At 45.1% G+C, this 24,015-nt stretch overlaps 1 protein-coding gene across 2 annotated transcripts in view; it reads right to left on the minus strand.

The window, feature by feature from the left end:
• Positions 1-3,380: 3,380 nt before the first annotated feature.
• The window catches only part of MOV10 (Mov10 RISC complex RNA helicase), a 58,738-nt gene continuing 38,103 nt past the window's right edge, over positions 3,381-24,015 (minus strand). For both annotated transcript variants that reach the window (XM_053244894.1, XM_053244895.1), the window contains exons 14-22: positions 21,537-21,656; positions 20,264-20,366; positions 18,457-18,574; positions 18,158-18,352; positions 15,790-15,855; positions 13,580-13,705; positions 12,326-12,414; positions 10,273-10,397; positions 3,381-4,077 (exon numbers count right to left, since the gene is read on the minus strand). In XM_053244894.1, the coding sequence (XP_053100869.1) occupies positions 4,013-4,077; positions 10,273-10,397; positions 12,326-12,414; positions 13,580-13,705; positions 15,790-15,855; positions 18,158-18,352; positions 18,457-18,574; positions 20,264-20,366; positions 21,537-21,656 (1,007 nt within the window). In that variant the 3' untranslated portion in view covers positions 3,381-4,012. The remainder of the gene's footprint in view (positions 4,078-10,272; positions 10,398-12,325; positions 12,415-13,579; positions 13,706-15,789; positions 15,856-18,157; positions 18,353-18,456; positions 18,575-20,263; positions 20,367-21,536; positions 21,657-24,015) is intronic.

The following is a 24,015-nucleotide window of genomic DNA, read 5'->3' on the forward strand; positions in this document are numbered from 1 at the left end:
TGCTATTGATCCAGGAAACTCTTGGGTGGATGTATACACACAGTCTGTTGGCAGAGTACTACAACAGTGTCACTAAATTGCAGATGGGAGTATAATTTTTAAAATGTTCCCTACATGAAGGAAAAATAGCATAGCAGGAAGGGAGATTCTAGTCTTGCAACTTTAAAAAACAAACAAAAAAAACTTGAGAGGAATATTAAACAAGTCAGTAAGCCACCTGTACCCTAGAAATGATGTATCTCCACACCTTGAGCCTCTGTCACCTCATTTTGCTGTTTGTGTAAATGGAGCTCATTCATTCCTGCGAGGGAAAGATGATGCGTTCACAGGATAGAAGCAAATAATACCCAGAAGTAGGGCCCAGTTCTCTGCATTGCTGAAAAGATTCAGCAGACTTTTGAGGAGAAAGAGAGCTTTATTACCCAGAGTTCCAAAACACAAGTGCTGATTGTTACACTTGGCAGTCAAAAGAAACAAATTGATTTTAGGAGAATTAAGAAAATGGGCCTAATTCTATATCCTCTCCCCACCACCCTTAAACTAAGAGAAAGGGAGAAAGTACTTTATTAGTGCTTCCATACTGGGCAATTCAAAGGAGGTAAAATGTGCCATCAAGTCAATTTCAGCTCCTGGTGCCCACAGAGCCCTGTGGTTTTCTTTTGGTAAAAGCAGGAGGGGTTTACCATTGCCATCTCCTGCACAGTATGAGATGATACCTTTCAGCATCTTCCTATATCGCTGATGCCCGATATAGTACTAGCAGGAATTCAAACCGGCAACCTTCTGCTCGTTAGTTAAGCATTCCCCCACTGTGTAGGGTTATAATTGCATTAAGAACATAGGAACCTGCCGTATACTGATTTTAGACTATTGGTCTATCTAGCTCAGTATTGTCCACAGAGACTGACAGTGACTTCTCCAAGGGTGCAGGCAGGAATCTCTCTCAGTCCTATCTTGGAGATGCCAGGGAGGGAACTTGGAACCTTCTGCTTTTCCCAGAGCAGCTCCATCCTCTAAGGGGAATATCTTACAGCACTCACACATCAAGTCTGCAGCCAGGGCAGACCCTGCTTAGCTAAGGAGACAAGTCATGCTCTCTCCTGTAGTTTCTTCAATGGCCAGCTGCAACTATGGACTTGGGGAAAGCTTTATCCTGCTAATCCAGAGGTACCCAACCTGTGGTACTCCAGATGTTGCTGAACTACAACTCCCATAATCCCCAGCCACAATTAATAGTAGCTGGGGAAGAGGAGAGTTGCAATTCAGCAACATCTGGAGTACCACAAGTTGGGAACCCCTGTGCTAATCCATCAAGGATCAAAGGGTGCGATACAGTACAAAACAGGTATTAAAACTGTTCCTATAAGTTTACCTGCACAAGATATAAACCTATGTCCAAAATCAAAGACAGAAATGCATATTGGCTCACATAACTAACAAGTACAAATCACATTATTATGCACTACTGGACTTTAGTCCTTGTTCCAGGAGAGGAGAGCTGGTCTTGTGGTAGCAAGCATGTCTTGTCCCCTTAGCTAAGCAGGGTCTGCCCTGGTTGCATATGAATGGGAGACTTGATGTGTGAGCACTGCAAGATATTCCCCTCAGGGGATGGAGCCGCTCTGGGAAGAGCAGAAGGTTCCAAGTTCCCTCCCTGGCTTCTCCAAGATAGGGCTGAGAGAGATTCCTGCCTGCAACCTTGGAGAAGCCACTGCCAGTCTGTGTAGACAATACTGAGCTAGACAGACCAATGGTCTGACTCAGTATATGGCAGTTTCCTATGTTTCCTAATTGGTTTCAATATGGTGGCTATTGCGCTCCTTCCTAGTCCTTTAGTCATCATGTCCCTTATTGGCACTTCAAACTCAGGGATTGGAGAGGAGAGGAGTAGGGTCACCACAGGCTTTTTCCTCATGCAAAGTGAGGAAGCCAGGTACCAAAAACATTGACTCATGTATGAACCATAACAAAAAACTTGGATATTGCTCGTTTCCTCCATGAGCTGCAGCAATCCAAGGAGTTCCACTGCCTTGAGTATCCCCCAGCAGCCAATTTATTATTGTCAGTATTTATAGCTAGTGTTGTGCCAAGAACTGCACAAGAGAGCAACATTCTTATTCTGCTGATTATTTCACAGGCAGGCAAAGAGCCAAATGCTGCTCTTCCCATCTGTGCACTGTACCAGCTACTCCCTTGACAGGGAGATCTCCCAGGGCTTGCTGAATAATAGTTGCTGTTTGTACCATTCACTGATCCTTTTGCACTGGCTACATCTGTGCCTGAAAAAAGTTTCCCAACCAGTGCAAGGCTTCTAATGTGGGTAGTTGAAATGTCTGTGTAAACAAGTCCTATCTTGCTATGGTGCTAAAGATTGTGTTTTAAGAGGATAACCTTCCTGCAGGAACATGTATTGGCAATACATTGCAGCCAAATATCGTGAGTTGTGCAGAGGTCACTGTTTTTCCATTCATAATAGCAGAACCCGACTCACCCAGTAAAATCAATTGGCTGTAGATTCAGGGCAGATAAAATAATTTGACTGCCACAAGATAGGCCTAACCTCTTAAACCCATCAGTGGCTATTAATCAGGACAGTTAAATTGTACTTCTGTGTTCCAAGGCAGTTGCTGTAACAAGACCAGGGGAAGGTCCTGCTTTCATATACGGGCTTCCTGGAAGTATCTGACTGGCAACTCGGAAACAGGATGCTGAACTAGATGGACTTCTGGTATGATAGTGCAAGGCTCTTATGCCTTTACAACCATAATATTATCATGTAGTTGTGATGTAAAGCAAGAACCCCTAATATTCCCCATCAGCTGTCTCTTCTGAACTCAAACTCTTAGTTACCCTGTGAAAATGTAAGCATATCAGGAGTGAGAGCATTAGATTCTCAAAAGGAAAATTGAGGTACTAGTCTTCCTCCCTCTAAACCTCTGGGTCAATCCAAAGCCTAAATGGCGATCTTTTACTTTTGGGGGGCATTGCTGGACAGCTGGGATCACACACAGCACAGCAGGGCATCCTCCCCCCCCCCGCAGTCTGGTTTTCATCCTGGTTTGGTCCTTCTGCCCCAGCTAGTTTAACCCCCTCAACTCCCATTGCCCTAATGCCCCATTAGCTGCTCCCCACCGCAGAATGGAACCCTCAAGGATAAAGGGGCTCTCCTTACTACAAGTTTGGGAGGCTGTAACCATACCTGACAAATATGAATGAGAAAGATATCTATGGGGGTGGGGGAAGCGCACACACCATCAAAAGACCACATGGATTCCCTTCTCTCTGAATGCTTCCTCATCTTTGGATATAGTATATTTGGTTTTTTTTCTTTTTATATTGCAAAAAAGGGAGTAGATAGGAAGGCACACAACCAGGGAATGCTATGTCTAAAAGAAATTGACATTATGTAATTATTTAATTAAGCTTTAATGAACATTCAGTAGAAAAATATTTGATAAAATCAGATTGTTTGGAAATTAGTTATTTTTCCAAAACCAGTTACTGATGACACCTTAAAGGCTCTTTTTGCCTTAGGTTTAAAATCCAAGGGGGGTGTTTGGGGAGGTGGAGCCTCTGCATGCAGTGCCACTCCCCAGTCCAGGGACTCATTCTCATTCCTGCTGTCCTTACAACCCAGCATTTCTGAAAAGCAGCAGAAAAACTAGTTGTCCTTTCCCAGCCCAATCCCATCCTATCCATATGCCCGCACAAAGCAAAGCAGGAATGCCGAAGAGTCTCCCATAACAAGAAAAACAAATTTAGATCATCTACACAGTGTAATCCCATTGCATAACTAGGATTTCCTGAGTACAGAAATGTGAGGTTTCTGTGCATAAGTTTGGGGTACTAGCTTCAGTTCTTGAGAGTCACTTCAGTAGGAAGAGAACCATAAACATGATTCCTTTTAGTTGGGCCGCCAGCTGATTTTCAGACTATCGAGATGTAAACAACAGAAGCAGAAATGGCTCATTTGGGAATGCAGCACACACCAGGATGAAGGCAGCCCAAGGCCTTAGTGCTCATGTCTCCATTCTGGCTCCACTTGTCGCTGCATGGAACTCTCTCTCAAGTCATTTCCTGCAGAGGAGAAAATTAGATGAGGAGATGGATACGGACAACACATTCTGCCCATCATCCAGAATATTTTGTGCACTGAAAACATTTTGGGCTCCCAATGCCGGGGGTGGTGGAGGAATTTTTGCTAACCTCCCTCCACAGCCCACTATGCCTCTTAAAATATGTCCCTGAGACTTGCAGGATCCTCAGAAAAGCGGGGGGGGGGGAATCAGCAAGAACTGCCCCTCCCCTATTGGGCATACAAAGTGTTTTCCAGTGCACAAAACATTAGCTGTGATGGCAGTAACTTGTTACTATGAACGAGTGGAACTGCTTTATATCAAGTCAGCCTATTAGCTCATCAGGTCAGTAAGATCTACAATAATGGGCAGCAGCTTTCTAGGGTTTCAGACAAGAATCTTCCCCAGAATTACCTGGAGATGACGGGGACTCCACCTGGCACCTTTGACATAGGGCATGTATGCTGCCACTGAGCCATGACCCACCCCCAAACTCCTAAATTAATATGACATACTCCAGTGCTGCTGGCTTGTTGATAGTGGACAGTGCATGCAGCTTCTTTTCTTGCCGCTCGTCTTTGGTCTCAAAGTGGGAGTTTCAAAGCTGAAAAGAACTGCCCCCCACTTTTAAGTTGGGGGGCAGAAAGTGGGGAATTGCCAAGATGACCAACTTCTCAAGAGTCCCCTTTATAATGAACCAGAAAAATAGGCAGCATTACACATTTTATTTCTTCCAAAATAAGTCTATGGTTGAATCTTGGCAATAGGTGCACTGACTTTTGGTAAGCAGGCATATGGGAACTCATTCCAGCTTCATGATAGGATAGGACACAGCAGAGCCTCCTTATGATCTCTCTCTGAAAAAGGAGCACTGGTACTCACCATGAAGGTTTCTTCTTGCTGGTGTTAGGGAGGTCACGCATTATGGGTTCTCTCTCCCACTTGCTCTGGAAGGCAGGAAATATGCACATGAAGAAACCCTTAGTAAGCCTGCATAGGGCAGCTCCTTCCAGTCCACTGAAAAGCCTGAGCCCAAAGATCATCATAACAATACACAACAGGTCAAAAAAAACCACCACAGTAAAGTCAACATGGACCAAAATATATGTACATGCAGAGAAATATATAGAAGTGGAAAAATAATGAAGTGAAGTAGAAAGGCACCCACCCCCACTCCAACCTGGGTGGGCATGAGTGACCTCCCTAACACCTGCAAGAAGAAACCTTTGCAGTGAGTATCAATGTTTCTTTCTCTGCTGGTGTGGAAGGTCACATGTTGGCTAATACCACAGCTCACACCCACAGGAGGGAACAAACCCAGACCAGAATCTACCATCTCATCAGAACCTGGTGTAATACCCCCCTACCAAATGCTGCCCTAGAGGAAGCATGCATGTCCAACTTATGATGTGAGAAAGTAGACAGGAATTTCCATGTAGCCGCTTTACAGATTTCCTAGAGAGCTGTCAATGAGAAGACAGCTGATGTAGAAGCTGATCTCATGGAGTGAGCCGTGACCCCCTGAGGTGGAGACAGGTGTTGCAGCCCAAATGCCAAGTAGTGCAAGATTTGACCCACCATCCTATGGTGGATGAGGACACAGACTGGCCAAGCACACAGCCCTGATAGGAAAGAGAGCGAGTCCAAATGTTGAAAAGGCTCTGTTCTGGAAATGTACACCCGCAGGGCTCTGCAAACATCCAGTTGATGACACTCCCTCTCCTCCTTGCACTGTGGATGAGGATGAAAGGAAGGTAAGTAAATGTCCTGTGACCTGTGGAACACTGAATTTACCTTAGGAGTAAATGACAGGTCAGGAACAAGTCAGACTGAGTCTTCTGAAAATATACACAGCCCCTCCCTCACTGACAGGGCCTTCAGTTTAGAGATCCTCTGTGCAGAAGCAATCGCTACTAGGAACGCCAGCTTCCACAAAAGAATCTGTATCGGTGCCTTACTAGAGGTTCAAAAGGAAGTTGGTGTAAAACACTGAGTATGGTTTGCAGGTCCCACGATGGAAACCGGCGACAGATGCTTATAAATGAATCACCGCCCACACAAACTTCTGTAACAACAAATGAAGAGGCTCCGAAGCAAACCCTTTCAGAAACAGCCTAGTTGTTAGACAGGTGGCCTGCTGATTCAGGGTAGATGTTTTTAAAACCCAAAGACGGACCCTCCTGTAAAAATAATCAACAAAATAATATATCCTGAGATTTCAACAAGTCCCTCTCAGCCTCCAAGTGGTCATCCTTAGCCAACCGAGAACAGGACCTTGAAGCAACAGGTCCCCCGTCTGGAAAATGAAATGGTCCTTGGATCCTCAGGTTCATAATCTCAGAGGCCCATGACCTCTTCAGCCAGAATGGTGCTATCAGTATCATGGAGGCCCGAGAGTAACGAAGGAGTCAGACAACATGCTAGGAAAGGAACTGGTGGGAAAGTGTATAGTAGCAATGAAGGCCATTGTACTAGCAGTGCATCCACTGTCTCTGCTCTCTCCTGAGCTGGAAAGCGAGACACAAACTGGGTAGAAGCAGATTGATCAGAAGGTCTTTCAGGTGGCGAGTCACCAAATGAAAAACCTGCAGGTGAGGACTCAATTCTGTAGTCTATGTCCCTGTGACTCAGCCAATCCACCTGAACGTCAGAGACTCTTCTGCTGATGTGAAGCGCCAGGATGGAGTTCAGGTTCGTCCTTGCCCAGAGGATTATTGCAGATGCCAGACAATGCTGCAATTTCTATCTCATGCCCCCTTGGTGGTAGATATGCACCTTTGTGGATGCATTGTCCATCCAGATTAGCACATCAGTGCCCACCAGTACATGAGAGAAGTTCAAAAGGGCCAGTTGGATGGCCTGAAGCTCCAGCCAATTAATACTGTGCTTCGCCTCCATCGGAGACCACCTGCCCTGCATGTGGAGATGGAGACAATGAGCCCCCCAGCCAGACAGGCTCACATCAGTGGTCATAAGGATCCTGAGAGGCTTGGAGAATAGCTTGTCTCTGGAAAGATTCTCCGGGAATGTCCACCAAGGTAGAGATTGAAGTAGGTGCTCTGGCAGGGGGATGTGTAATCAAGCCTTGCATGCTGTTTATGCTTGATAGGGAAGTAATGCCCATTGCAAGGGGCACAGGTGGCTCCTCACCCGTGAAACAGAGTCCTTTGAAGACACCATCAGTCACAGCAGGCATGTCAGATGGAGAAGGTTCCCCAACCTGCTCACCAGAAACTCCTTGAAAAGGGCTGTTATCGTCAACAGCCTGTCTGTGGGAAGAAAACACACTGATCTGGGAATGTCTATAAGCACTCACGAGGAGTTGCAGGACCTGTGAAGGTACAAGGTGGCTCTTCTCAACATTTATTAGGAATCCGTGCACCTGTAGGCAAGATAAGATCAGGTACAATCCTTTTAGGGCCTCCCCACTCCCATCATGCTTTGATCAGATCGAGACAACAATAGATGATCACCCCCTCTAGAACGGAAGTGTGCTAGTATGGGTGCCAGAACTTTTGTGAACACCCCCTAGGGGCTGTGGATAGGGCGATGGGCAGAGCCCCGTATAATGATGTCTCTGGTGACAAAAACGCAGATAGCCCCTGCCTAACTGGTGTAATGGGATGTGTAGATAGGTCTCTGGTCTGTGCAAGTCAGGAAGTCTCCTGAGTGATGGACCTCAGTGACTCCATGTGGAAACGCCACCTTACCACCAACTTGTTTGCATATTTTAGGTCCAACACTGCTATGTGTTTTGTCCTTTGCCAGTACAGTGAACAATATGGAGTAAATCCCACTCCCCACTCTGGGAAGTGGGGACAACCTCTATAGCCCCTATGTGCATAAGGTGTCATATAGCTTGAAGCAGGTCCTATGTTTTACAGGACTTCTGGATTTCGGTGTTGGTAGAAACTTGTCTCTGGGCACTTTTCATAGATCTACTTTGTAGCCATCCTTTACAATAAAGAGAACCCATTGTTCTGTGGTAGAAGCCTCCCAGGCGTGCCGATATGCACCCACCCACCCCCGCCCCTCACACATACCTTTAGACTACTGGCATCAGTACTGCTGCCTAGGTTGCTTGGCCTATGGGGAAAAACTGGGCCAGGAAGACTGGAACTGTTGCCTGCCCTGTCACCAGCTTCTGTTCCACAGAGGTCTACTAGCCCTATGGAAAGCTCTATTTCTGAGTGCAGGATGAAAAGGCGGTGATGAGTGTGGGGAGCTAGGATTGAACTTCTTATCCTCTTTCTTGGATGAGGATTGTAAGGCCTTATGCTTATCCTTGGTTTCAATTAAAATGTCCTTCAGGGCCTCATCTCCGGAGATCTTTGCCCCTTTATATGGGACAGCTGTTAGATTAGCTTTAGAAGTATTGTCCACCACCAGTGGCGGAACCAGGCATTGCGTCTGGCAGTAAGCTTGGGAGCTATTGCCTCTGAAGAATAGTGTATGCTGTCTAGCATGGCATCCAATGTGAAGGCGGCCACTCTTTGTAAGTGTAGAAGCTTGCATCCGTGTTTATTAGGGTCTGAAGGTGGGTGATTTAATAACACAAGCCATAACATACATGCCCTAGATACAATGGAAGCTGTTGGATCTGCTCTAATGGCCATTGCCAAGGACTCATGTGTTGTACACATGGCTGCTTCGGCATTCTTATTGGAAGGCTCTTTTAAGTGGAACTGCCATCCTTTGGCACCACTGTTCCACGTAGGATGGCCACTTCTGGGTGTCGGTGGGGGGAACCTTAAGTAAGTCCATAACATCCTCTTGGAAATTGCAGGACCTGTTTGCTATGGTATATGATTGTTTGGGGGATGAGGGTTTATCCCACTCCTGCTTGATAATGTTGATAAATCTCTCAGGCATGGTGGACTTATCACTGACACTGCATTGGAGGAAAGAACTAGAGAAACCCTTGGAAGGGCTTCTGAGGGGGTAGTCAGTGGTCCAAAAGGATTGGACATTCCCCCCACCCATGGGTAGGGTATCGCTCACTGGTTCCTGTATTGAAACATCTCCCTGTTCAGAGTTTCATCCACTCTCCTCGTCATTGCTGCTAATGGTGGCCTCCTCCATTCCTTCCTACGGCTTTCCCTGTTGGGTGGTGGATGATGTGGAGATCCGTTCCCTTGAATCAATGGGCTGCCCCTGCTGGGGCAGGAAGACTGCAGCGGTGCAAGGGCCCGAAGGCACACACCCACTGGGGAGAATACTGGAGGCAACGGCAATAGTGCGATCAATCCTCATCCCCCAAACAATCATATACCATAGCAAACAGGTCCTGCAATTCCCACCAAACATGTGGAAGGCCTCCCCGATAGGGGGTACTGCAGGGAGTTCCACTGGCATCTCCAAGTCCTAGCTGCTCCCACTGTCAGCCGCCAAAACACTGGATGGAAAGGCCAAGCTAGGCAGGAAACTCCAAAGATCCCCAGCCACACACCAAGAGAAGCGGAGCCAATCCTCTTCATGCCAGAAGAAGTGTGATCAGCCGAGGGGCTTGCTTGCATGAAGAGGATTGGCTCCGCTTCTCTTGGTGTGTGGCTGGGGATCTTTAGAGTTTCCTGCCTAGCTTGGCCTTTCCATCCAGTGTTTTGGCGGCTGACAGTGGGAGCAGCTAGGACTTGGAGATGCCAGTGGAACTCCCTGCAGTGCCCCCTATCGGGGAGGCCTTCCACATGTTTGGTGGGAATAGCTGAGCCCTGAAAGCCAGCACCAGCATCTTCTTTGGTTCCCCTGCCATGGTGGAGTGGAGGGAACAAAGGAATGGCAGCAGAAAGAGCAGGGAACAGGACAGCTGAACATAGAAGAAGATAAACAATTTTTTAATATATTTCTCAAATAGAGACAAAAGGAACAAGACACAAATACTGGAGAGAAAATTCCAAGGAAAGAACAAGGTAAATATCAGAAACAAGTCTAAGATAAATCCAAAAGAGAGAGAGAGCGATCCAGAACTAACTGGAGCGATGACAGGAAATAAGACTGGAAGGAACTGCCCTCAGCGGGCTTACTAAGGGTTTCTTCATTTGCATATTTCCTGCCTTCTGGAGCAAGTGGGAGGGGTAACCCATGATGAGTGACCCCCCCCCACACCAGCAAAGAAGGGCTCTCAGGCCATTCTCTACCCATAAGATTATTGGACACTCAAGAGGTGATTGGAGATCAAACCTTGGCTTTCACTTCTTACTTGCTGGCTGCTGATTCAAGCTAAGGGAAGAGAGCTGTGCTGTCAACACTTCATCCTCTTCACCCTCATCGCCTCTGTATTGGTATCCTCGAGATGCACCATTGTCTGTACAGTACTTGAGAAACCTGGGCAGTACAAAGTAGTAATATTTAGGCCAACAACAAATTAGATCCAAAATATACAATTGAATGAATCTTTAATATAACAGGAACTAAAGATACAATAAACAATGTAAATGACTGTGAGCAAACTGAATCCACAAATATATCTTGTCATGCACACAGTCCTCTAGTTTTTATTACTTCAGTCCACAATAGTGACCTGGTAACCTCCATTTTGATTTGGCATCTTTTTCAAGTGGATGAACATAGAAACGATAAATTCTATTTTCTTGTAGAGGGACTTGTTTAAGATTCTAGAAAAATGCTCATGAATTATCCATCTTCCACCAAACATATACACCGAAAGTCTCCTCTCTCCCCGCCACCCCACAGAGCTGTATTAAGCTAACAAATGTATGTTTGTCAACCCAATTGGCCATGTTAAATTCTATTAACAATAATCTACTTAATATACAATCTTGGTGCACCTTACAAATTTTGCAGTAATATTAGGGCCACCAGCCAAAGCCAAGCTGTTGAGATTTTGGGAGCCTGCTTTTGAGGATGTCACAAGTGAAGGGCAGGATGCCTTTTGTTTTGGCCATACCAGAACCTCTCCCTTTGAATACAACAAATATTTATATACTGCTTTTCAAAAAATAATAATCCCAAAACAGTTTATATAGATAATAAAATAAATATATAAAAATGGCTCCTTGTTCCCAAAGTGTTCACAATCTAAAAAAGAAACCATAAGAGAGACATCAGCAACAGCCACTAGAGGGATGCTGTGCTGGGAGTGGATAGGGCCAGTTGCTCTCCCCCTGCTAAATAGAGTATTGCCACGTTAAAAAGTGCCTCTTTGCTCATTTAGCAGTTACCTTTGTATACAGTAGGACAGCCCAAAGTTGATGGGATTCCTGTCCATACTCAGTTCACATCTCCATGAAATAAACGCTCAAATGATCCTCAAGTTACTATGAGGAATACTATGGCTCCTACTTGTTTTAGAGCATACTGTCTTTACATAGCAAGGGGAAACCCCGTGGTGAAAAAGGTCCCAGATTCACTCAACAGCACCTCCAGTGAAAATGACCACAGACAGCTGGGGTGGAAGAAGCCTGCATCCAAGATATTAGAAAGTAGCTGCTGGTCAGAACAGACACTGGACTAAGATGGACCAGTGGACTGACTTGGTATATGGTAGCTTCATATAGTCACAAGGAGCCAAACATCTATGTAGACCAACATCAGCAATGTAACCATCCAGTCAGGATATGCAGGAAGATCACAGATCCACACACACGCCCTCCAAAAATCAGTCTACACAGTCTGGGTCACAAACTGGAAAGTGAGACTGATAAGGTGCATCACAGTCAAAGACTTTGTGGTGTGGAGGGAGGAGAAAGGCCCTAGATAACTCAGACCAGTTAGCCAAGCCACACGGTACAAGAGAGCAAGTTGGCAACAAAATCAACCAACAAAAACAGATGTGCTGGAACATCCCTTCTGAACTCAAAACATTCTTCCCATACAACTTCTCAATGCTGGAAAAGTATTAGAGGTGCCCATTACACCATCTTGCATCTCTGCTGGGATTTATGAAGCTACTACAGTATGTAACAACTGCAGCATGGTTAATCCTAGTGAATCTTTTCAATCGCAAAAGCAACACTGGAATGATAAGGCCAGGACTCAATTAATTGCTGCTATCAACTGGATTTGGGTGCCAAGTGGTCACAAATGCATTGGGGGCACTAGCTGAACAGGATCACCAGCCGCAGGCCTAACAGCACAGATATTCTGAGCTAGGCAGAACTCCAAGGATCTCTAGTTTAGCTCATACTGTGGCAGCCTAGGTCAGCTGTAGAAGGAAGAGTCTGTTGACTGAAGTGGTTTGAGGGAAAATGGAAACAGGCAAGGGTTTGAAGGAATTGTAGGACAACACTTACTCGCCCCAGTGGGGATCCTTGTGGAGGGTAATTGGGTTGCCCACAATGATCAAGAGTGCCTTGGCTCTGGTAACAGCCACGTTGAATCGCTGAACACATGGAGAGAAAGTTAGTCAACATCTTGCACACTGGAAAAGCATCTCACATAGCCCCACATCCATGTGGGAGAAGAAGGCTTCATCAATGCCACTTGGAGTGGACCGATAACTCTTCTCAATGCTGAGATACATTCCAAGGAGCCCAGACTTCCAACTCTCACAAATATGAATTGGCTTATCCAAAAGCAGCTTTTATCTAGCACAAAACCACCACAGAATGGAGGACTGACAGAACCAAAAGACAGAGTTGCAGAACTGGAACAGAGCTAAGGAATCCCAAAGGTGCAGCATCCACATTGCTGCAGAAAAGCAGATCAAGCCAAGTTAAGGGTACAGGACTCATTAAGACCACTGCAGCCCAGGAGCATGGAGGCTTCAGCCCATGCTGGTTTCCTGACAGTCAGTAGTAAGACAAGAAAAAGCAACAAATAAACAGAGGCGAAGCAGCTTGCTTGGGGACAGATTTTCTGCCATTTCCCCTTTAACAGATCCAATCTGCAGGTCAAAGCTTGCCTTATTTGCTCATTTCAGCAAGAGCCATTCCTGTTCTGGCTATCTATGGTGCCCTGCTAGTAGTGGTGGTGGAGATGGATATTTGTTTTCCAGTAGATGCATTTATTTATTTTACATTTATACCCAACTCTTCCTCCAAGGAGCTCAGAGCAGTGTACCTGGTTATTTTTTATCCTCACAACACCCCTGTGAGGTAGATTAGGCTGAGAGATACATGACTGGCCCAGAGTCAACCAGTGAGTTTCATGGTTGAATGGGGATTTTAACTCAGGTCTTCCCAGTCCTAGTCCAACACTCTAACCACTATGCTATGCTGGCATTCCCACATCTCCATATTGCCAATCCTTCAGGCAGATGGGAGTCTGCAGACCCTGCACAGCTGGCTTCTAAGTGTTAGTATAGGCATGTCCTGGGGGAAAGACCTACTTGCCTTCTGGGAAAACCTCCTGGAAATAGCACTGAACAGGAAGTTCAGCCACCACACACTATGACCAAACCAAGCTGCAGATGGCAGTACAGTACCTTGCAGCCCTTACAGGCAGCTCATATGTCTCTGCTTTGGGCATGCCTTCGGGTCCCCAGAGGAAGGGAGTCACCCAAAGTGTATGCTAAAGATACGAGGATGGTATGCATAAGTTTATACCTTGGGATTTTTGAGGAAGCCAAGATGAAACTCTTCGTCCATAGCGAAATATTCACTGCTGCTACGCACAGTGGAAATGAGGATCACACGCCGCTCCTGGCCCTGGAACTCCTCTACAGAGCCCACCTGAAAAGAGAGAGAAAAGAAGAATAGCAGCCAGGTTACAGAGAACAAGATGGAAACTCTTCCAAGTCCCAAGCTCAAGAGAGAGGTTTCAAACAGGCAAGTGAGCAGAGGGCCCATTTTCTTGTACCCTGCTGTTAGTCTGCCTATAGCAGTTAGGACTAGGCAGGTTTCAGCCACTATGCTGCAGAGGTGCCATCTTATGAAGCAGTACCTCAGTCTACTTCTCTCTCTGGAAAAAATGGAACAGCACAGCAGAAACTGGGTCTAGCCAAACAGAAGGGAAGCAGCAAGTTAATGGACAACTTCTCTGACATGAGGAAATGGCTCCAAAAACAGAGGGACACCAAAGCTCAAAAAGCATAACATGCAGAAGGGGTTTCATTTTGTAATCCCACTACATAATCCCGCTTTAGGGGATCAGTAGGAAGACAATGTTCCAAATAAAGAGGATCAACCATCTTTTTTCTTAATATACAAGGATCCAATTGAGGAGTCCCCCCACTCACTTCTTCTGAAAAGAGAAAGAACTTCCTAGTCTGATGCAGGCTGATGGGCAGAAAAATGTAACAAGTTCCAAAAACAAGTCTATCTCAAGACTAGACCAGACTGGAGCTGGGGGAAGGACCTGACAAGCTGAAGGGCTTATCAAGTCCACCTAACTTGCATAAGTCCTGCCCCAATAGCAAGTGGAGGGATATAACCCACTCCAGATTCCCTCCCTCTATAAACTAAACATGTTGCTCTAGTAAGAACTAATCTGCCTACTTTACTTTCACTATTTCTACAACTGGACAAATCTGGTTCAAACTGAGGTCCACAAGTTAGATCTCTTACACCTCAAATGTTCATGCATCCTTTATCTTGGATCAGGGTGGATGACATCATTACAAACTAAATCATTGAGGTGTCCTTGTGTGTCACACACTACAACTGTACGAATTTTGTTCAAATCGGTTGGACATTCCTCAAGTTACTGCACTTGCGCCTCAAACAACCATGCATCTACCATCTTGGATCAGGGTGGATGACATTGCCACAAATTACATCATTGGGGCATCCCTATGTGTCCCTACAGCTGTTGCAAATTTGGTTCAAACTGGTTAGGCGGGTCACAATTTAGCCCACTTGTGCCTCAAAAGTTTACATGTCTGCCATCTTTAATCTGTGTGGATGACAACATCACAAACTATGCTGTTGAGGTGTCCCTATGTGTCCCTCCAACTTTACCCAGTTTAGTTCATATTAGTCCAGGTGTTGCAAAATTAATGGGGGCGGGGAGATGGACACGGAATGCTGGGTAATCTCATAAGCCTACAGGAAAGTAGGCTAAAAACCAGACACAAACACATCCCTGGAAGATTCCCACCAATGCCTATATTTCTGTGAATGATCCTCAGTAAATTAGCTTCATTGGTCTAGCCATATTTAATTGTGTGGTTTTTAATAAGCCAATCACCTTCAACCCCCAGACTATTAACAGTTTGATAACAAGCTTTCATCTGGGTGCTGCAAACAGCTGTGGCTGCTGACTCCAGACCCAAGAAGGTTCCTTTATCTTGGAGGAATTGGCAAAGAAGTGAAAGTTCCATCTTGTTCTATTACTGCAGCACCATGATTACTGCAGAACCATGAGGTGGACTTTTGGACTGGTCCAGCAAAGCAATTCTTATGTAAGATGTACAGCTGTCCCTAGAAATCCTTGCAGTTGGCAAATTCGTGTTTGGAGAGCCATTGGTTTCAATGGCAAACAGGGGGTTAGGGGAATAGTCGGCACAAAGCGACCGAAAAAAATGTAAAAGAATCCTCCCCGACCCCCAGAAATGACCCCCTGACCTACAAACCCCCAGAATGACCCCAACCCCAGAAATGACCCAAAGAACCCCCCTCCCCCATTTTTAAAATCACCAAACCACGGATACTTAGGTCGCGGTTGGCGAGGGCAGTCAATTACCCATTCACTGATACTCAAACCTGCGACTGGGAAAACCGTGATAGGTGAGAGACGACTGTACTAAATTAGGTGTGGATGCATATCACATCCATCTCTCTTGTGTTACACAATTGGTGGGTCTACCAATTCTTACCTTCAGATCCTTGATATTTGACAGGTTCTTTAGTTCCAATCTAATGGCTTGTCTTATCTTCTCCACCTGAGGAAAATGAAAAGCAAAACCAGCTATTCATGAAGCTTCTTCTATTCATGAAGCTTCTTCTTCCTATCTTATTTTAAGATTCGCTAGCACCAAACTTCCACTAGCACAAACTTCTTCTCGCCTTCTAACTAATCCCTTAGCACGTGGATGAATTTAATAGCATCTCCATAGATCTTCCCTGCATTTGTGGCTTTGGAAATCTTTTTCATTCTCCATACATGTGATGGGAATAGCAATCCTGAAAGAAATTATGGTATAGAAGAGACTTGCCAAGGACTAAAGATCTTATTAATGCGAAAGCTTCATAGACAAGACAGATAATACAGTATTCAAGGATCATGTAGCTGATGGCTTGTCAGTACTGAGTCAGCCTGAATGAGTTCAAGTTTCTCTTGTTCTTTCCCCCTCAGAAGTGGCCACCTGATTGGCTTTGTAGCTCAGCTACATCTACAGCTTTAAAGTATGAATGAATTAAAGTACAGTCATCAGATTCTGGAAGTGATACCCGTCTCACTCTCTATACTAAGGGAGTACTATTATATTCTGAAACCTATTGAATAAAAAGACCCCATTACTTCAGTCCATTCTTTCTGTTTCCATTTTAACATCCATAGGAGAGGACTCAAAGCAAGGGACTCAAAGACCTTGGGTAATAGAAAAGCTACAGTATACAAGTATACAAGGGTCATGTAGTTTGATAGTAGATGTGATTAGCATGCTGATGTTCATTCTTTATCAATCCAAGAGCAGCAGTTTTTCAGTGCTGTAACCAGTGCTGGCAACTGTGATTGAGTGGTGAAAAATTAAATACACTGAAGCTGAATCCACAGGGATGGTCATAAGAGACTACATGGCCAGTGTATGTGTTTCTGGATCAAGTTGTTGGCAACGACTTGTTGCTCCTCAGTTCCAAGAGAGCAGGTGTGTTTGGGAGTGTCTTTTACCAGCTCCGCTTTTATATACAGAATAAGACTTTTCTATATCGAATAAGACTATTCTTCCCTGGCTAACAATGCCTTGGAAACTATCAGTCATGCCTTTTTAACCACAAGGCTTGGCTACTGAAATGTATGCTTTGTGCAACTGCTCTTGAAGAGTATTCCGAAGTTTCAATTAGTAGAGAACATACATGCTTATTAAAAACAGAACTTCAGGTTGTTATGAGGAGCCCCAGTATTGGGGTGACTTTGCCAGGGAGACTGACCAGCCAAGGGGCTCCAAAGCTTTTGATTGATTAAGTGCTGTCAAGTCAATGTCGACTCTTAGGGACCACATAGATAGATTCTCTCCAGGATGACAGGCATAAAAGCAGGTATTTTCCACAAAGCTTTTAGTGACTTATTTTAACTAGCTGGAGCGGGAATAGTTGGTTATGTTTTAGTGCTGTTGATTTTATGTATTTTGTGAGTACTTTTATGGATCATATCTTACTCTGTTTTTATTGTATTTGAAACTTTTCAAACACCTTCAACTACATGGAAACGTGGGGTATACATTGCAACAAATATGACTGGGGTTCAAGGCAGGGTTTTCTCCAAGTGACCCTGACTCTCTGTAATGGATATCTACAAAGATCTGCTGTGTCCAAAACTGCAGATTATTTTTATTTAGGTGAGCTGCTTTTTTTAATGTCTATGTTCTTAATCAAGATTTGAATTGTGGGTTTTTATTTTAAAGATCTATTTTTAAACACACACAAAAAAGCAAAAAGGCAGAGGTGTGCAAGGCTCTTTTCTAGAAGAACATCAGGTTGCTATAATCACATACAATCACCTTCCAAGTGTTATGACAATACTTTTCTTACTGAACTGATATCCCCAGTTCTAGGGACTGTGCACCATCAGCAGAGAGAGTGTGGCCCATCATTTAACCACACTTAAGTGTGTTTTTCTGCAGGATCCAGGCACAAACACCAGCACAGGATGAAGCCATGCTGACATATGTATCTGCATGCATTAGAGAGAACTGTGAAAACGATTCCCATCATTCATTCCCATCGAGACCATAATTTAGGATTTCAAATCTCCACAGCTATAGCTGCAGTTAGCCAAAAACTATTCTTACAATTGCAGCTGCTGAAAAATGTACGTCATGTTGCATACGTCTCAGTTGCAAAGCCTATAGCTGGGGAGAGTCCAAATGTTTACATTCTCCATGCGATTACAGACACACATGCAACTGAGGACCATTTAATCCAAGTAGGATGGAGGACATTTTGACCATGTGAACTAGTTTATATCTATCCAGTTTCTATCAGGAAGCTTTATTTAGTAAAACAGGAATCATCAGAAGGTCTCACCTGCTTTCTGTATGGGGAGATAATACCAATCTCTTTGGGTGCAATTCTGGCCAGTCCTTTCTTGCCTTGATCTTCAAGGAGCAGCTTCTTGAGGTAGCCGATCAGCACATTAATCTCAGCAGTGTTGAAAAAAGAAGGGCTCCTCTCTTCCCTCTGGTCTTCTCCACAGACTCCATGAAAGATGATGGGAAACCCCTGCAAGAGGAAGAAGAAAAGAGGAGGAACCACCATCTCTGCTCTGTGGACATGTGTGGTTTCCTGGATATAGCAGACAAACTAGATCCCTGTTGCATCCTCACCTGCTTGACCAGTTCTTTCCATGTGCAGTAGGAATGGGTAATGAGATGGTTGCCATGTTCCTGCAGCTCCCCATCATAGAACTTCTCATTAGGGAACTTGAGAATGGCTGCATGGGATCTGGAGTGAGAGAGTGCCCCAAATTAACATAATCTCCATAAACTACCAGAGCTGTGAAAGAAAGTGAAGGAAGTGCTCCTTTCACCACTCAAGCTTCATCAGGATTGGGACCTTGAGAGTCTGAGTTCAAGCATTTGCCCTATCATAGAAATACTGGATGGCAATGGTCAGTTCTCTCTCTCAGCCTCAGCTCTCATCTGAAAACCTGGAAGGAGAATGGTCTGCTTCACAGGGCAGGTGTGGGGAAGATTAAGACAGACACTGTACAGAACTTTGGATAGAAGCGCTGTGTGTGTGAAAAACCAAAAGGAAGCTATTATGTCATTTCTTACTCCTCAGCAACAGTATCTGTAGCTTGGGCATCCAGGACATTTTTCAGACACTAGGGGTTCATGTGCAAGATACAACCTACTGCCTCCAGTATCATTCAAGTGAAGGCTGAGACATCAACCAAGAAACTGGGGCCAATATTACTATTATTATTTTACATTTTATATCCCGCTCTTCCTCCAAGGAGCCCAGAGCAGTGTACTACATACTTAAGTTTCTCCTCACAACAACCCTGTGAAGTAGGTTAGGCTGAGAGAGAAGTGACCTGCCCAGAGTCACCCAGCAAGTAGCATGGCTGAATGGGAATTTGAACTTGGGTCTCCCCGGTCTTAGTCCAGCACTCTAACCACTACACTACGCTGGCTCTATACAGAGCAAGGATGCACCAGTGCAGCATTAACAGCCTAATAGAACTTCCCAACTAACTGCATTGGTGCAGCAGGTGAGCAATAGTCTCGTCTTCCAAAGCAAGCCCTCTGCACACAGCCCTCAGGGATGCATTTTTGAGCGGCACAGAGGGTTTCCTGGTAAAGGGGAGGGTGGTCAAGAATTGCTGCTCTCATGCTGCACCAGTGCAATTAGTCAGAAAGTTCCGTTAGGCTGCACCAGTGCATACTTACTCTGTATGTCAGCCACTGTGAGGCTGTATTTGGTAATAAATGGAACATGAAGATATGAAACAACACACTGCAGTTGTATGGCACCTTCAAAACCACAGCTTACTAGATGTCTCAAAAGTTGTACATGAAAGCTGAAAATATCTGCAACTTGTTTACAAGTGCATAAAGAACACTAGAACTTTATGTACTTGTCTGGGAAAAACAATGTCTGGGACAGTGTTCTCTCTAATTTTTTTTCCATCTGTGGGTGGAATTAGTTTTATTCTGGGCAGCAGTATCAAAGCAATGTGCGTGCACATACATTCGGAGTGGGGACTTCCTGATTCAACCTGAGCAGGATCTAAAATTAACTGAGCGGACATCAAAAATCTTGTGAGGGTGTGCGTGCACATGCACAAAAGATGTGCACATGCACTTTACGCCCCAGCCGAGAGCCCATTCTTGCAGTGAGCAGAGAACGTGCATAATCACTACTCCACTACTACCAGAATGATGATGGTGTGGTGGAGCAGTGATTTTGAAAGCTTAAATTGGAAGGCTAAGTCTCAGAGATCACTTTGCAGGTTAGAAGCAAATTGAAGCTTGCTTTGTATCAAACAGACTATTTATGGATTTACTTATCAATCATATTTATATACTGCCCAATATATACATCTCTAGGCTGTTTATTTGTACACACACCCACACAGATCTCTCATGCACCACCTACTGGAACTATGAGGCAGAGCAGGAACTATACCTGTAGTTGCGCAACAGCTTAGTGACAAACTGTGGATTGTAGTGTCCATCCTCCTTTTGGTATAGCGAGTTGTGCTTCATTAGCCGCTCCAGCAGGGAAAGCTCTACAAGAGCAGGGATACCTTTCAGCGCTTCCACATGAATGCAAGAAACTGGGGCGTTCATCTGTCTTTCCCCCAACCCTTATATCAGAACAGAATTAAGGCCCGATTCAAGTATGTGTCCTTGCAACTACCATGGAAACACATACTCACTGAGTAGTAAGCCATTTGAAAGAAGCATGCTTGTGTGTGTTTTCAAATCATACCACCTAAAGATCTTGTTTGGGGTTTTTGGAAGGCTTCTTGAAACAGTTAATATAGTCTTGAACCACATACAGCCTCATAGAGCCTGCAGTGCTTACCATGTCCACTACAACAACTGTGCTACTGACGAACTAAGAACATGACACATTAAAGGCAGATTGAAATACAGGTGGACCCAGTTATCCGTGTGGGTTCCATTCTCCACTGACACTACAGGTATTGGGGCATTGCAGCAATAGGAATTCCTGGAGACTGAAAAAAATGGCCAAAACCTGACAAAAACAGGGTGTGTGTGTGTGTGTGTGTGTGTATAGCAAAAACAAGTGCCCTACTGTGCTCTGTGGGTCTCTAGCCTTCCAGGGTTCCACACACACACCCTGTCCCACACATCCAAAACTGGGCATTTGTCCATGAAAAATTATGGGTGGGGGGAGAATGTGGTGGGATTTTTTAAAGCCACAAAATGGCTCATTCTACAACCAGAATGGTGGCCAGAAGTGACCTCAGGATCATTTCCGGCCATCCCAACACCACAGATATGTGGAACATAACCATTTTTGTTCCACATCTGTCAAGGTCAGGTGCCTATGGTAGGACCACGGAGACATGGAACCGCAAATAGCAGTACTGCATATAGTGAGGCTGAGGTCCATCATGGGGGGGGGGGGGGAGGGAGAGAGAGAGAGAGAGAGAACACACACGCACACAATGTTTGCACAAACACTCAAACAAATAACCACCAATTGAAAATTGAAGTTAGGCAGTCCCCCACATGGGTTTTCCCATTCAACTAAGCAACATATGAATTGGTCCAGTTCCATTGCTTTGTTTGCCTTTTAGTGACAGATAGCTCATCTGCCATTTCACAAGACAAAAATACTGGCAGAGTGGCCTTGGGGGAAGAGAGCGAGCACAAGACACTGACAGAGGAATCATCATCATCATCATCATCATCCACTCCTCACTCACCCAAGCCATGCTCAATAGCCAAAGGAGACCTCAGGATTGGTCCCAGTTGCTGGGGGTCCCCTGCCAAAACCAGCTGACCTCCTTTGGCATTAGTCTTTGGGTCCATCACAGCCAGGATACCTAGAGTAAAAAAGACAGGGCTCAAACTGTTTGCTCATTCTGGTATACAGACAGGCCAATACTCTCGTCTGCCTTTCCCTGAAGTCTAAACACTAGTTCAGAACTCTAGAAGATCTGGAATGGAGCATTGGTCAATTACTATGAAAGCTTCTTCTGGTTGCTGCAGTCAAGGCCATATCTATGGGTTATACCCGTCACGTGCTCCTGGGCAGGACTATACTACATAGCTAAAAGAAAGCCTTAAGAACCTGACGGGGATAACCCGCCCAGTTCCTACAGGCCAAGATAGCCATATAAAGGTATATGAAAAGGTATAGGACAGGCGATGAATTACAGACAAGAACCAATCAACCTCTTTTTTTTTTAAACAATAATGCAGTTTTTAAAAAGCAACTAAAAGAGCATTAAGTTAACAGTAATTATTCCAGGAGTAGCGTAAAGCACCATGCCGGGTGGGCCGAGATGGCCTTGACTGCAGCAACCAGAAGAAGCCTTCACGGTAAGTGACCAATGCTCCATACCCAGTTGCTGCAATCAAGGCCATCTCTATGGGACATACCCAAGCAGTACGTCTCAGGGAGGGAACCTTTCCCCTACTCCTGGGGAAGAACTCCATGTAGAACCCCTCCTTCCAAAAGCCGCCTGAGCGGATGCATAGAGATCTAATTTATAATGCCTAATAAAGGTAGACGGGTTCTTCCAGACCGCTGCCTTACAGATTTCTGCCACTGGGGCATTAGTGGCATATGCTGCCGATGCTGCGCACGCTCTAGTAGAATGAGCTGTAACCTGCAAAGGTGGGCGTATTTTCTGCACTTCGTATGCCAGATATATACAGGCCGTAATCCATCTAGCAATCATAACTGATGTGATGGCCTCTCCCATAGTTGCCGGGAGATAGGACACAAACAGTGAGTGACTTTCGAAAGGATGCTGATCTTGCCATGTACTTTTTTAGGCATCTCCTTATGTCCAATTTATGCCACATCTTTTCTTGGGGATGTTTGGGATGTGGACAGAAAGATGGCAAATAAACGTCCTGAGAGGTGTGAAATTGTGAGAGTACCTTTGGACGGACGAATGGATCTGGAATCAAATGGATGGAGTCCTCTATAAAAATGCAGTATGATCTGTGGGTAGATAAGGCCCGAAACCCTCCTAGCTGAAGTGATAGCAATCAGGAATGCTATCTTGAATTTATTGATTTATTTGATTTATATACCGCCCTTCCAAAATGGCTCAGGGCAGTTCACAACATGATAAAAACTATTAAAACCCAATAAAACCAATAAAATAGCTAAAAGCCCTGAAAATCAGGGCAACAAATTAAAACAGTTAATCATTTAAAACCCTGGAAGGCCAGGCCAGACAGATAGGTTTTAAGGGCTCTCTTGAAGGACAGCAAAGAATCAAGATTACGAATTTCCGCTGGGAGTGCATTCCACAGCCCAGGAGCAGCTACAGCGAAGGCCCGCCTCTGCATCACCACCAAACGAACCAGTGGCAACTGGAGACGGACCTCTTCAGATGATCTTAAAGTGCAGTGGGGATCATGTAAAAGAAGGCGCTCTTTTAGATAACTCGGACCTAAGCCGTTCAGGGCTTTAAAGGTAATAACCAGCACTTTGTATTTTGCCCAGAAACATATCGGCAGCCAGTGTAGCTGAATATCCTGGGAGCCAACGACAGACCAAATGGTAGGGCCTTGTATTGGTAATCGACTCCCAGGTACTTGAACCTCAGCAGTTTTTGACTTTTGGCGTGAATAGGTATGTGGAGGTAGGCCTCCTTGAAGTCTATAGAAAGAAGGTCCCCGTAATGTAGTGCTTCCATTATGGATAGGAGCGCTTCCATACGGAACTTGTGACGCCGTACCCATTTGTTGAGAAACTTTAAGTCCAATACGGCCCTTTTGGAGCCATCCTTTTTTGGGATGGTGAAGAGAATAGAATAAATGCCCCTCCCTGCCTGGTTTTGAGGAAATCGCTCCACCGCTCCGATCACTAGAAGGTGCTGAATAGCGTTTCTTAGACCAAAGTGTTTAGTAATAGAGCGAGAGCAGGGCGTGGGAGGAACCTGGGGTGAGGGGAGCCGTTTAAATCTATTCTGAGACTTGATCGAATGATGTTCAGTACCCATCTGTCCATTGTCGTCTGCTTCTAGGTGTGGAAGTAATTTGAGAGACGACCTCTAAGCATTGTTGTAGGCTGGTCAGAACTGCTGCTTGGATTGCTGCCTTTGTTGATTAAAGGCTTGTCTGTTTCCCGTATTCCTGGGGGTGTAACGCTGGCAGGACCAGTTGCCGCACTGTGGTCTGAAGTCCTTATCTCTCCCTCTATAGGAGGAACGAAAGGCACAA

This window comes from Hemicordylus capensis, chromosome 4 (assembly GCF_027244095.1).
Source record: "Hemicordylus capensis ecotype Gifberg chromosome 4, rHemCap1.1.pri, whole genome shotgun sequence".
Taxonomy (NCBI): Eukaryota; Metazoa; Chordata; class Lepidosauria; order Squamata; family Cordylidae; genus Hemicordylus; species Hemicordylus capensis.